This window comes from Kryptolebias marmoratus, linkage group LG1 (genome assembly GCF_001649575.2).
Source record: "Kryptolebias marmoratus isolate JLee-2015 linkage group LG1, ASM164957v2, whole genome shotgun sequence".
Taxonomy (NCBI): domain Eukaryota; kingdom Metazoa; phylum Chordata; class Actinopteri; order Cyprinodontiformes; family Rivulidae; genus Kryptolebias; species Kryptolebias marmoratus.
In genome coordinates, this window is record NC_051430.1 from 12,295,358 (window position 1) to 12,306,658 (window position 11,301).

Sequence of the window (11,301 nt, forward strand, 5' to 3'; positions counted from 1 at the left end):
GGCTGGAGGGGGCGTGGGGGGGGGGGCAAGACAGAGCAAATATTCCCACAAGTTGACAAAAGTTGACACAGGCACAGATGTATTTGACAAATTCGCCCGCTTTTGTGCATGTTTAAATGTAAGCCAGATGGCAGTGAACAGTGAGGCTTGGCGAGATGCCTCGTCGTGTGCGCAGCCTATAGGCGACGAGCGCTGGAGCTGATAAGAGTGGAGGCGCGGGCTTAGTGCAGAAAGGCCCCAAATCCCTCTGTCACTCATCGCGATACAGTAATTTAATTCTTTCCAGCACCAGATCCTGCCCACGCATGGAGAGCCATTAATACAGGCTGGCTTGGCTTTGGCTTCGGCCCGTTTCCTCTTCCTACTGTAAACCCACACTCCTCGCTTGAACGAACGGCGTTTAAAATCAGCCATTGAAAAGCAGCGAAAGGCTTTGCGCTCCTTGGGCTTCGTGCAAACCCTCAAAGGTCTTGGGAAAAATAATTGCTTCTTTCGTTACATCTTAGTAAAGTTCGTGGGTTTTTATTTAGATTCCTGATGGAGGACATCTATGTTGACTACCGCTGCGATGGAACGGCGCTTACTGAATGCAACACCTCGGTGCCATGTGATGATCGCACCGGGGTGCTGTTCTCACTCCCGTGTGAGAGAGGGTGCAGAGGGCTCACCTGAGTCTGAGTCATCCGGACTGACGGAGCTGAGCAAGTCTTTCTCCCTCTCGTAGTCGATCTTGCAGAGCAGCTGACCCTCCTTCAGGACAAACTCGTCGCCCTTTCTGAGCTGGCGGTCGCACACGCAGCAGCAGAAGCAGTTCAGGTGGTAGACGCACTCCAGGGCCCGCATCACGAACTCCGTCGGGGCGATCTTCTCCATGCAGCCGCTGCACTTGGTCGCGAATAACCTGCGGAGCCAGAAAGGAGGAGGGTGCCGTTTGAAACGATACAAATGCGAGTGACAAACGTTTCAAAAAAAAAAAAAAAAAAAAGGTAAAACAGACATGTTTAGCGTTTTGCTGGATTAGGGGCATTTACTTTTCCCTCTAATTGTCTGTTGCCGCGGTTCAGTGGAGCTTTAGCTGCCCATCAAGGGGTTTTTGAAATTGGCTCGTTGACCCCTTCGGGCAGCAAAAGAAGTGACCCCTTTGGCAACAACTCATCTGTTAAAATTTCAGGGTGGGTCCAGCTCTGCAGCAGTCCAAAAGGAGCTCAGTCATGGGCTTACAAATGTAAATAGAAAAAAAAAAACAACAAAGAAGCGCCAACTAGGACTATCCCAGTCAAGTCTTTGTTGGTAAATTACTCAGCTCTTCCATATCACTGCACTCTATATGCATCAGATATCATATCAGAGAGCATGATTCATGGCTGGCTACTGTTCATATCTCAGATCTATCTGCGTCTAACATCATGCCTCTATGGTGCGACGCCACCTCTATCACCATTTCCCTGACAACACCTCCATCTTCTTTTATGTGCTTCGGGGAGGGGAAGATGTTTGCATTGTTTTATTGGTGACCGAGAGGCATTTAATTCGTCCTCCGTCGCTCAGAAAGAAGCCACATTAAATGGAGCAAGAAGGCAGGGAGTGCGGTTGATCTTGTCCGGCCGTAAAGCTGGATTTATTAGCGGCTCCTGTGTTTGCCCTGGTCTGGAAGACAGCTGGCAACCGCCTATCTGTTTGTGGTGAGCATCTATCTCATTGTGAGGGAGACGGCGAGAAGAGCAGTTGACATCATCGGCCGGTTCGCGACAGGGATGAACGCTAGCGATGAATATAATGTGTAAATATGAGAGCAAGGGAACCAAAGGGCGGTTTTTGTCATGCTAATGTGGTTATAGGTACTGATTGAGTCCTGATAATGTGTGTGTGTGGGGTGCTCACACGTGTATGGACAGCTGGAGGCGTGCCTTTTTGTTCTTGACTCTGCTCATCTGATCAAAATCAGGAGAGCTACATTTTATGTCGTTTTCATTACGACACAACAATTAACGGGCTACTTCACTAGTTTCAAGCTATCCGTCCACTATCGTAAAAATAACAACTTCTGTCTGCCAGCAAAAGACAAACAGAGCGTCTTATTATCTTTTTAATTTTATTTTATTCATACTGCAGCAGAACAACAGAGATGTCAAAGCTGGCACTTTCAGGGTTCAAAATATCCTTTAATCTTTTATTTATTACAATACGTTAAGAAGATTATTAGTGAACTATGGAAATCCTCTAGGATAATCCCTTGCAAAAAGAAATGTTGGCATGTTTCTCCTACATGCGGGGTTCTTGTTGAAGTGACCTGTGAACCTGGCTCTGTCTTCTAAACAAATCACCAAGTTTAGTCAATAATTAAAAAAAAAAAAAGCAATTCAGTAACAAAAAAAAGCCAATAAGAGAGAGAGAGAGAAACTTCAGTTTGAATGCTTTTTCAGGTAAGAAAGTGAAGATTCAGAAACGTGTATGTGGTTTTTTAGAGAGATTAGAGTGTTACATGCTGGGATAAGGAAGAACGACGTGATGAATCTGTCAAGACAAGTTCCCTGATCAAACTCGAATGTTTAGCTAATGATCGGCGGCTTAGGCTCAGAAAGAGAGCAGAAAGTTGAGGAAATGACTTGTTAGCACGGTTTCGATGCGCCCGGAACTCCACGTTTACCTACAACCGCTCTCTCTCTCTCTCTCTCTCTCTCTCTCTCTCTCCCTCGCTCTCTCAAATCTTCTCATCTAGATGAAAACATTCTCATTCAGCCCTCGTCCCCTTTCTTCTTTCTCCTCGCTGGGTTTAATCTTGTAAGCCATTATTTTTCTATTTCCCCTCTCTGTCACTTTGCATTATTTTTGCTGCTGTAATTCCCATTCGTCCCTTCTGGAATCTTCCTGTCCCGCTTTGTCCTCGGACCTAATCCGGACTTTCTGCCTGTTTTCAGTCCCCGCTCCCCATTCTCAGCGGGGCTCAGATGGAATGGCCACGCATGACGCCCCTTCTATGGCAACCACACCTCCACAGGAAGGCAACGCCGACTTTTCGGATGGGCAGAGAAGGCCTTTGAGAAGCTGGCAGCAGAAGTAAATCCTTCTCTAAGGAACAAGGAGAATTAGCAGGGAGCAGTGGACTAGGGATTTAACCCTACCCCTCGCCTTTGAAAGGCACAGTCAGTCCCACTCCTGCGGCTAGCCACAATCAAACAGAGGAGGAGTGGGGAGGCGGCAGCGGGGAGAGGAGAACACAAACTCCCTGAATGACACAAGCAGTGGATTGTGGAGGAGCCTAATCCCACTTTAATACCTTTCCAAGTTCAGCTGCTAAAGAATGCTCTTTAAAACAACACCACTGTGTGAGCAGTGAAGGTTGACCAGGGGGAGGCACGCCATTCAACCTCCCCAACATTACCTGATTAGTGGTTTGTGGAGCAGGCCGCCGGGCCGACGCGCCAACAGGAGACGGAGAGGAGGATGTAAACGATGATTTTATAAATAGAAAAACACACAGACAGGGGGCCGGTGATGGCGTTAGCCGGGGACGGGGACACCTCCGCTCTCTGCAGAGATTTCAAAGTGCGCGTGACCGAATCAGGCGGAAAGTGGGTTAGCTGATCATTTACCAATTCTGATCCCGGGAACACCAGGACTACCTGAAATCTACTTTCGCCCGCTTCGGTAACATGACGCCCGGTGTTGCATCGGTAAGCAGGGCAGCACAAAGGTGGTGGGGGGGACCACCAGCGTGACAGCTCTCGTCCCGGCTCTGGCCTTTTTTTTTTTTTCCTTTTTTTCCTCCTCTCACACCTGAGCGCACAGATCAAGTGAAGAGACCCTCCTGCGTGGATCAATGGCTGCATCTCAAGCAGAGACCTGTCAATATTTACCCAGTCCTCCCCTCAACGGGACTCATAAATGAGAAGAGGGTGAAAAAAAACAAAAGAAAAAAAAAAAAAGAGCCCATCTCAGCACATACCTCCATCCCAGAGGAATCATTACGTCCCTCTTTTTTAATCTTATGTGCACATACCTGTAATCCCCTGTCTGCTCTTTCTTACATCTCCTGTAGTCGTTTCTTGCTCTCTGTGGCACATTATCACACTGCCGAGGCTTGTAATGCCACGGAAAACGCACAGAAAGCAGCCAGGAACAGAAGAAAATAATAACCCCAAAAAGCTTTTATGAAGGAAAACAACGGCGTGCTTTTATACGTCTGATGAACCGAGGTGCACAAAAAGTGCAGCTGAGGGACGTCGGCTCCTCTTCCGCTTCTCTTTTTTCCCCCCAGCCGAACACTTCGGAGACCTCCCTTTGAACAGATTAAACGCAACTTCAAGTATGACACCGTCTTAAGTCTCACGCCACACGCCGCCAACGATTTCTCCTCCAACATTTCCAACTCCTGCTGCAGCACGAGGCATCGGGAGGACAGGGCTGGGAGAGGGAAAACGGATAGGAGGGCTAGGCGAGATTGTGATAATCGTGCAACGTTTAGCAACACGTGCAACAGTCTCACCCTCTCCCCTTCCCTCCTTCTTTTTTTTTTCTGCTTTTGAACAACACTCTGAGAAATACCATAACAATTTAGGAGAAGAATAGGCAGGGCCATTATGTCACGGCAACCCTTCAAAGACAGAGAGGATGAGGATTATCCAAGCAGCAGCTGTAAGCTATTACTTTGAAGATGGGCTCTTGTGTGCAGGCAGGAAACCTGTGGCCACGTCAATCATGAAGAGGCGAGAGATGAGGTCTGTGAGGGGGGGTCATAAACAAACAAACAAACAAACAAACAAACCGAAAAAAAAAAGGCAGAATTTTCTCAAATTGATCTGTTCTCAACAGATACTGATCAGCGTTTCGTTTTAGCAGCAGGCTCGTTCACGAGGTTTGAATAACACGATCATTCAACTTCTTCCACTGGGTCAGAGAGGCTCTACAGCTACGATGAACAAGGATGAAAATTTAGCTCGCTTATATGGGTACAAAGACTGGAGCCCTGCTCAAAGACTACAATACAGCAGTCAACGTCTGTAAACAGACAAAATGATGTTTCTGATTGCAACTTTTACCTTTTTCTATTTTTACTGCTCCTGTTCTTTCATCCACGCCACCTCCTACTCTAAGTCTCAGCAGTGTTTTTGCTACGTTTATCAGAAATCAAATTAATTTCTGAACACACAAAATATGAGATTTTTCCAGACAAAATTCTGTTATTATGTGTACAGTCTGAGCACAGCTCAAACAGCCCGTGTATCTTTTAGCTGATTAACAGATAATTATAACGAGGGCTGCACGATATTAGGAAAACGTGCTGTTGTGATATTTTTTGCGATCAATGCAATAACCCCCTATGTTCTGTCGTTACAAACGTGACAGGAACCCATGTGCTGATTGCAGTCGTTTAGAAAAGGGGGTCCATTTGACTGCCAATTTTTTTTCATTTTTTGCATGAAGTTTGTGCAAACTTGTTGGAATCCTTTGCATACACCGATACTGCCTTATCAATCATTTTTGCTATATTGTGCTGCCCTAATTGTACCTCTTTTGATCAGAGGCTTTAGTCGTATTGAGATCATTTTTAGTTGCAGTTGGAGATAAAACTGTTTTAAGTTTGTATCCCCTCTAGCTACCGTGAAATCAAAATTTAAATGAGGCAAAAGCTATTATAATCTAGCAATGCTGATACTGATTTATAGTCAAAATAAATGTTTTTTTTTCCTTTTTTGTTTAGAGTTTTGGTGAGGTTTAAATGGAATTACTGTTGTATCTGTAACATTTTTAATGCAGGATTTTTCTTTGATTTCGTTCTGATGGGCACAGCGTAAACTTGGACAAACTAAACTAGATAAAAGGTTTTGTTTCTGTTTCTTGAATCGTTTCTCGCTCCAGACTTTAATGAGCAGTCGTGTTCTGTTTGTCGGCTTGTTCACAGCGGCAACCTCCAGGGCGTCGATCGGCCGCTTCCCAGCTCCTCGTGTGCTCAAAAATTACTTCACGGCAGCAAAAACGACGAGCACGGGCGGTGAAAGGAAAACATTTGATCCCCAGATGTTTCGCTTCACGTGGACGAACAGACGTCTTCGGCTGTGGCTCAACGTCACGAAAATTACTTTGTTATGTATGACTCTGCTGTCCTCTTCATGCAGCAGGCGCTGGATGTTGACCACACTCCCCTAAGAAAAGGGGCCTGAGTTCTGCTAATACAAGTGTTTGATTGCTTGCAGAGGCTCTGATGAGAAAAGCAGAGAGAGGGTTGTGCATCAAAGCAACTGGTTTGTTAAAAAAAAAAAAAAAAGCAGATAAGAGTCATTTTCCTGCTCCCACTCTAAGCCCGTATGAGAAGTAAGTGCCAAACAGAAAGTGTCTGGGATGATGCTCGCTCATAGGCTGACCTGCTTTCATTGTATCAGCATTTCTCTTTGCAGCACAGATTCATGGAGAGTAATGAAGCTAAATAAAAAGTGCCATCCTTCCGCTCCCAAGGGCCAGCTCCAGTCAGCTCTAAAAGCTGCTTAATCACCATCCCTTGCTTACTACATTAGCATAATAATGGCCTTTAAATTGAGGCTCTTTGTTTTTTAATTAAACTCCCAGCAGGTAAAAGTAAAACACATTAACGGGAGATGTGTACACCACTAATGGCCCAAAGGTGCCTTCTTCATCACGCAGCTCTGGCCACAGGGTTCTGCCGGTTCCCCGCGTTGAAGCCGAGCACCGGCCTGCCTGCGTGCTCACAGGGGAGGAATGAGACGACCTGATTGCACTTGGCGTAGCGAAGATAATCGCGTAAACGTGTCCGATGGGTCGGAGCGTGCGCACGCACCTGCCCTGCCCCTCGGAGGGAGCGCACTTAGTAATAGCTGCTGAATGGAGCAACGCTGAAGCTGGAAGGCCGTGCCGGTTACAGTCGGCACGAACCGGGTAGTCTAGCCCACATGTCGGCCGTTGTGAAAATAATTACGGCCCCTCTCGTTGAGTTCCAGTGAGCTGGAATGCGCAGCTCATCGGACCGGCCTCCGGCCAGACGGACATCCCAGGCTGATCCGTGCGTATCAGTACACTGCACAGCTGCAAAAAGAAATCCAAAACCCTTCCATCGCCATCGATAGGATCTCTTTCCAGGGTTCACAGTTTACTTAAAACCTGCATAAACAGCAAAGGAGGAATTTGGTTTTGCATCTTGATTTCCAGTTGACCTCAAAAACACACAGGAAATATAGAGGCAAATTGTGCACCTATTTTTCATCGTTTCTAATAGGACCACTGAAACAAAGATTTGTTTTATTAAATAAACACGGTTGGATTAAAGTCAAACTGGACCACTTGAAACATAAAAGCCACACAAATGCATATCACCCGCCACCTTTCGCAGCAGTGTTTTCAACTACTACACAATCAGCTCATGTTGAGAAAAGTATCTTAAAATCAACGTTATATCATGAGCTACGGAGCTAAAGTCATTTCTGTGCTGGCGAAGGCCAAAAAAGGATAAAAACAACCAAGAGAAACAACTGGACTTTCTCAATTCACAAAGAAGAGAGGGTGGAGTTCAAGCTTTCAAAGCTGAGATGTCCTGTAAGCTAAGGTTAGCTGTGGCGGCCATCTTGAATTGGCTTGGTCCCGAAAACAGAGAAGTTGTGGACGCAATCCCAAGGATTAATTTCCAGGAGTTTCATGAAACTTTCCCAGGTGGTTCGGGAGATCTTTTTGACAAACGGACGCGCGCGCACCTTCAGTCGCCCGCCTCTCACCTTTCAGCAGCAGGCCATATTTAGATCAGCGCCATGCCCAGCTCCCAAAGCGGGAGAACAGCCTCACATCACCAGGCCCCGTTGGTCCTCCGTCGCACGTCTTCCCTAATGAACCGCTACAGGAAAACGGTGTGGAAATAATCCCCGGCAGCCACACAGGTAGAACAAAGCTGGTGGAGTGAAAAGGACAGTGTATTGGGCAGCGGAGGAGGCTAAGTACACATCTAAATACAAGAGTAAGCAGGCGAGCACACACGATGCTGTTTGGACAGCTGCTGTTCCTGACGATGTAAAATGAGCGCAACATCACATTTAGGCTCAGTTTTTAAAGCCCAGAACAAACAGCACGCTCGCGCACTCGGCGCAACAGCATCTGGGAAGAAATTATGAACCGAGGAGAAATTTTTATTTTTTTTGGAGGGGGCGGGTGGATATTTTGGTTCGTCTCCTGCTTATTGGTTTACCTGTTCTCATAGAGCTTTTTTAATGTTTTGGACAAATAAATTAGAAACCTGTGAATTAGCCTGTAGTCTGAAGCGGGGGTTTAAAAGCGCCCACCGTCGGACGGTGATGGCGGAGGATTGTGTTTGTTGCTCGTGTCTGCGTGCATGTGTCTTTGTCTTGCTATTAGCCAAATATCTCATGATCCAGCGCGCAAGTTTGAATGAAACACGCAAAAAAATAACTGTTGGATTTTCATCTACAGCTGTTTAACTTTTGGACTCAACCTGATCCAAGATGGCCGCCGCAGCCACTTGGCCTTAAAAAACACAAAAATGGCTCCAACTCAGTCAATTTTAGTGACACTGAGCTAAAATTTGGCGAGGTAGCAGCTGAGACTGATCCCCGACACATACTCTGAGGGCTAATATCCTGCACAAGTCTTTGTTTAAAATTTTGACATCAACTATTTGCAGTCAGCTTTGTCTGTCTGTTAGCAAAATATCTCATAAACTACCAAACAGATTTTAATAAAACTTTCAGAACCTAATAATCGGACTTACATCTATAACAGATTAATTTTTAGAGTCAATCTAATTTAAGATGGCCACCCCATTTAATCAACATTAATCAACTCAAAAATGACTATAACTTAGTCAATTTTACAGCTATTAAGCTAAAAATTGAGGTGGTAGTAGCTGAGAGTCGTTCACAACAAATATTCTAATACTGTGATATCTCTGAGAATGACATCTTGCACTATCGTATGAGATCTGCTGTTGAGCCACTGTATGGAATTATTCCTTATGAAAGTAGGTTTAATAGCTCCTGCCTAGCTCAAAATTAAAGTTTGGCCGATTTTAACGTCCCAACTCAAACACAATAGTTATTCTTTTTTAATAAATATTGACACAAGTGTTTGCGACAAGTAATATTGTTTGTGCAACCTTTGCAGAAATCCTGTCCAGTCAAAAAAAAAAAAAAAAATACAGCATCCGCTCCACATTATTTTCTTTAGTGTGGAAAAAAAAATTGATTTGTCTTGCAGATACAGCGCCGCAATGGTTAAAAAACAGCATTTGGATTGGAGGGCTTTATAATTACTATTGACCCAGAGGTTCTGGGTCTAAGAAATAAAACAAACAGTAATATGAGGTGTTCTAAAGCACAAGTCTGCAAATATGCAAAGACGGGGTCTGGTGGAGAGCATCACGCTCTGGCTTCTTTTCTCCACTTCCTAATCTGTGGGCCTACACAATATTAAGACGGCTTTGGAGCCACTTGTGACCCAGCTGTGCACTAATGAAAAATTCCACAGCTCTGTGCAGAGGCCAGCAGAGCTTGACCCCTTTCCACCCCGAACCGAGCAGTGTCCAGCTTGAGAAGTTTACCAGCGCTGAAAGATACTGGATTAAAGTGGAGAATAGGAGAAAGAGAGACAATCTGGGAAAGTCCAAAAAAAAAAAAAAAAAAAACGGGGGGAAAAAGCCCTTTTTCTCTTTCTCTTCCAGCAGTCTTTAGCATATTGGTGTGAAGTAAAGTGTTTGCCCAGGTTTTAATGGGCAGAGATGATCTGAAGATCCTTGTGATGGAGGACTGTTAGATGAGGGGGTGGGTGGTGGTGGGGGGGTGTCTCTGTTTACTTAACAGAGAATCACTTTAAGCCCAAAATTAGTTTGGAGGGAGGGAATGTGAGGAAACCAGGAATTAGATGTTGTTCACAAGATGAGGATTCATGTGTTTGTGATCCCGCCGCCTCTGATTCTCTGACAACAGACAGCGTGACGGAAAAACGCTGAAAGGACAAGAAAGAGGTCCACCGGTTGCAACAGACTGTTCCACGCAGGCAGCGTTTGAAGTCACAATAAATACTGCCGAGACGTTTTACACAGACGTAAATGAGTTTTTTTTTATTATTATTATGTTCGTCTCATTGTCTTTTTTTTTTTAAACTGCTTTTTCTTTCTTTCTTTCTTTCTTTCTTTTTAACAACCAGTTTAGTGAGTCACTCATATCCTGCAGTTGCTATTGTTCAGCCGTCCAGACTCACGGTTAACTGATAACATCTGGGAAAAGAGCCAAGAAATCTAAAGGAAATAAAAAAAAAAAGACAACAGCTTGTCTGGCACAAAAAAAAAAAAAAAAGTGACGTGTATTTTACTCTTATTTAGGATTAATGGATCCTCACAATTTGGAGAAGGCTTTTTAATTAATCTTTTGTCAGCAGTAACTGTCCGAACGACACTTACACAATTTATTACTTACGTTATGCCCTTTAAGGCCTTAAAAGTGGCATCGAATTTTATTTGTGGCTTATTTATTAAGATGTAAGCACACGAAGCCTTGGTGGAACATGACATAATATTAAGTATTCAAGGTTAAAAGATAAAAGAAACAGTACTGCAAACATACTCTAAAAGTGTTTAAAAGAAATGAATAATTGAACACGGAGCTCTAAAATATTAAACATGTTGAGTCACGTGAAATCTACAAAACAATTTTTTTTTTTTCACGTCTAAAAGAGACATGTGAAGAAGCTGTCCTGAAATCAAAATGTCTCTTTAATTAATACTTACAAACATAATTATTTAAACGGAGAGAGAGAAAAGAAAATCACTAGCTTGTGGCATCTGATGGGCCGACTGATACGCCTAGAAACCTAAACAGATAATAATCTGTCTCTCTCTAGGCAAATCTATATCACCATCAAAGGGCTGCATCCTATAAAAAAAACCCTCCTATTATATCTGTTAAAGGATTCATCTTCTTAAAGGGGAGAGCAGGATGGGGGCGAAAAAGAGAAAGCAAATGAAAAATAAACACTGTTATTGAAAGGCAGGATGCTTTAAGACCCTGGGCCAGGGATTAACATCGGGCTTAGCGTTCAGATAATATATTTGAATATCTGATCAGCAGTCCTCCTCAAAGAGCTAAATCCCGTGATTAGCAGGTGTTGTGCTAAAAAAGCCGTGTTGCATTGTCAGGAGCGTAGCTACACTAGCCAAACAAATATGTCTTTGAGTGTGAAGAGCTGGCAATGGATGTGTGGCTGTAACCATGGCGACGGGCTGGTAGTTAGGAGCCTTGGAGAGGGGTGCGGTGTTGGAATGTGTCAAACAGACAGAGGGGCGCACACACA

At 44.4% G+C, this 11,301-nt stretch overlaps 1 protein-coding gene across 1 annotated transcript in view; it reads right to left on the reverse strand.

Annotated features, from left to right (window-relative positions):
• lmx1bb (LIM homeobox transcription factor 1, beta b) overlaps positions 1-957 on the reverse strand; it is a gene marked incomplete at its 5' end in the record, with an annotated part of 8,331 nt that extends 7,374 nt beyond the window's left edge. The window contains one exon of the mRNA XM_017417145.2: positions 669-957. Within this exon, the coding sequence (XP_017272634.2) occupies positions 669-957 (289 nt within the window). The remainder of the gene's footprint in view (positions 1-668) is intronic.
• Between the last annotated feature and the right edge of the window lie 10,344 nt (positions 958-11,301).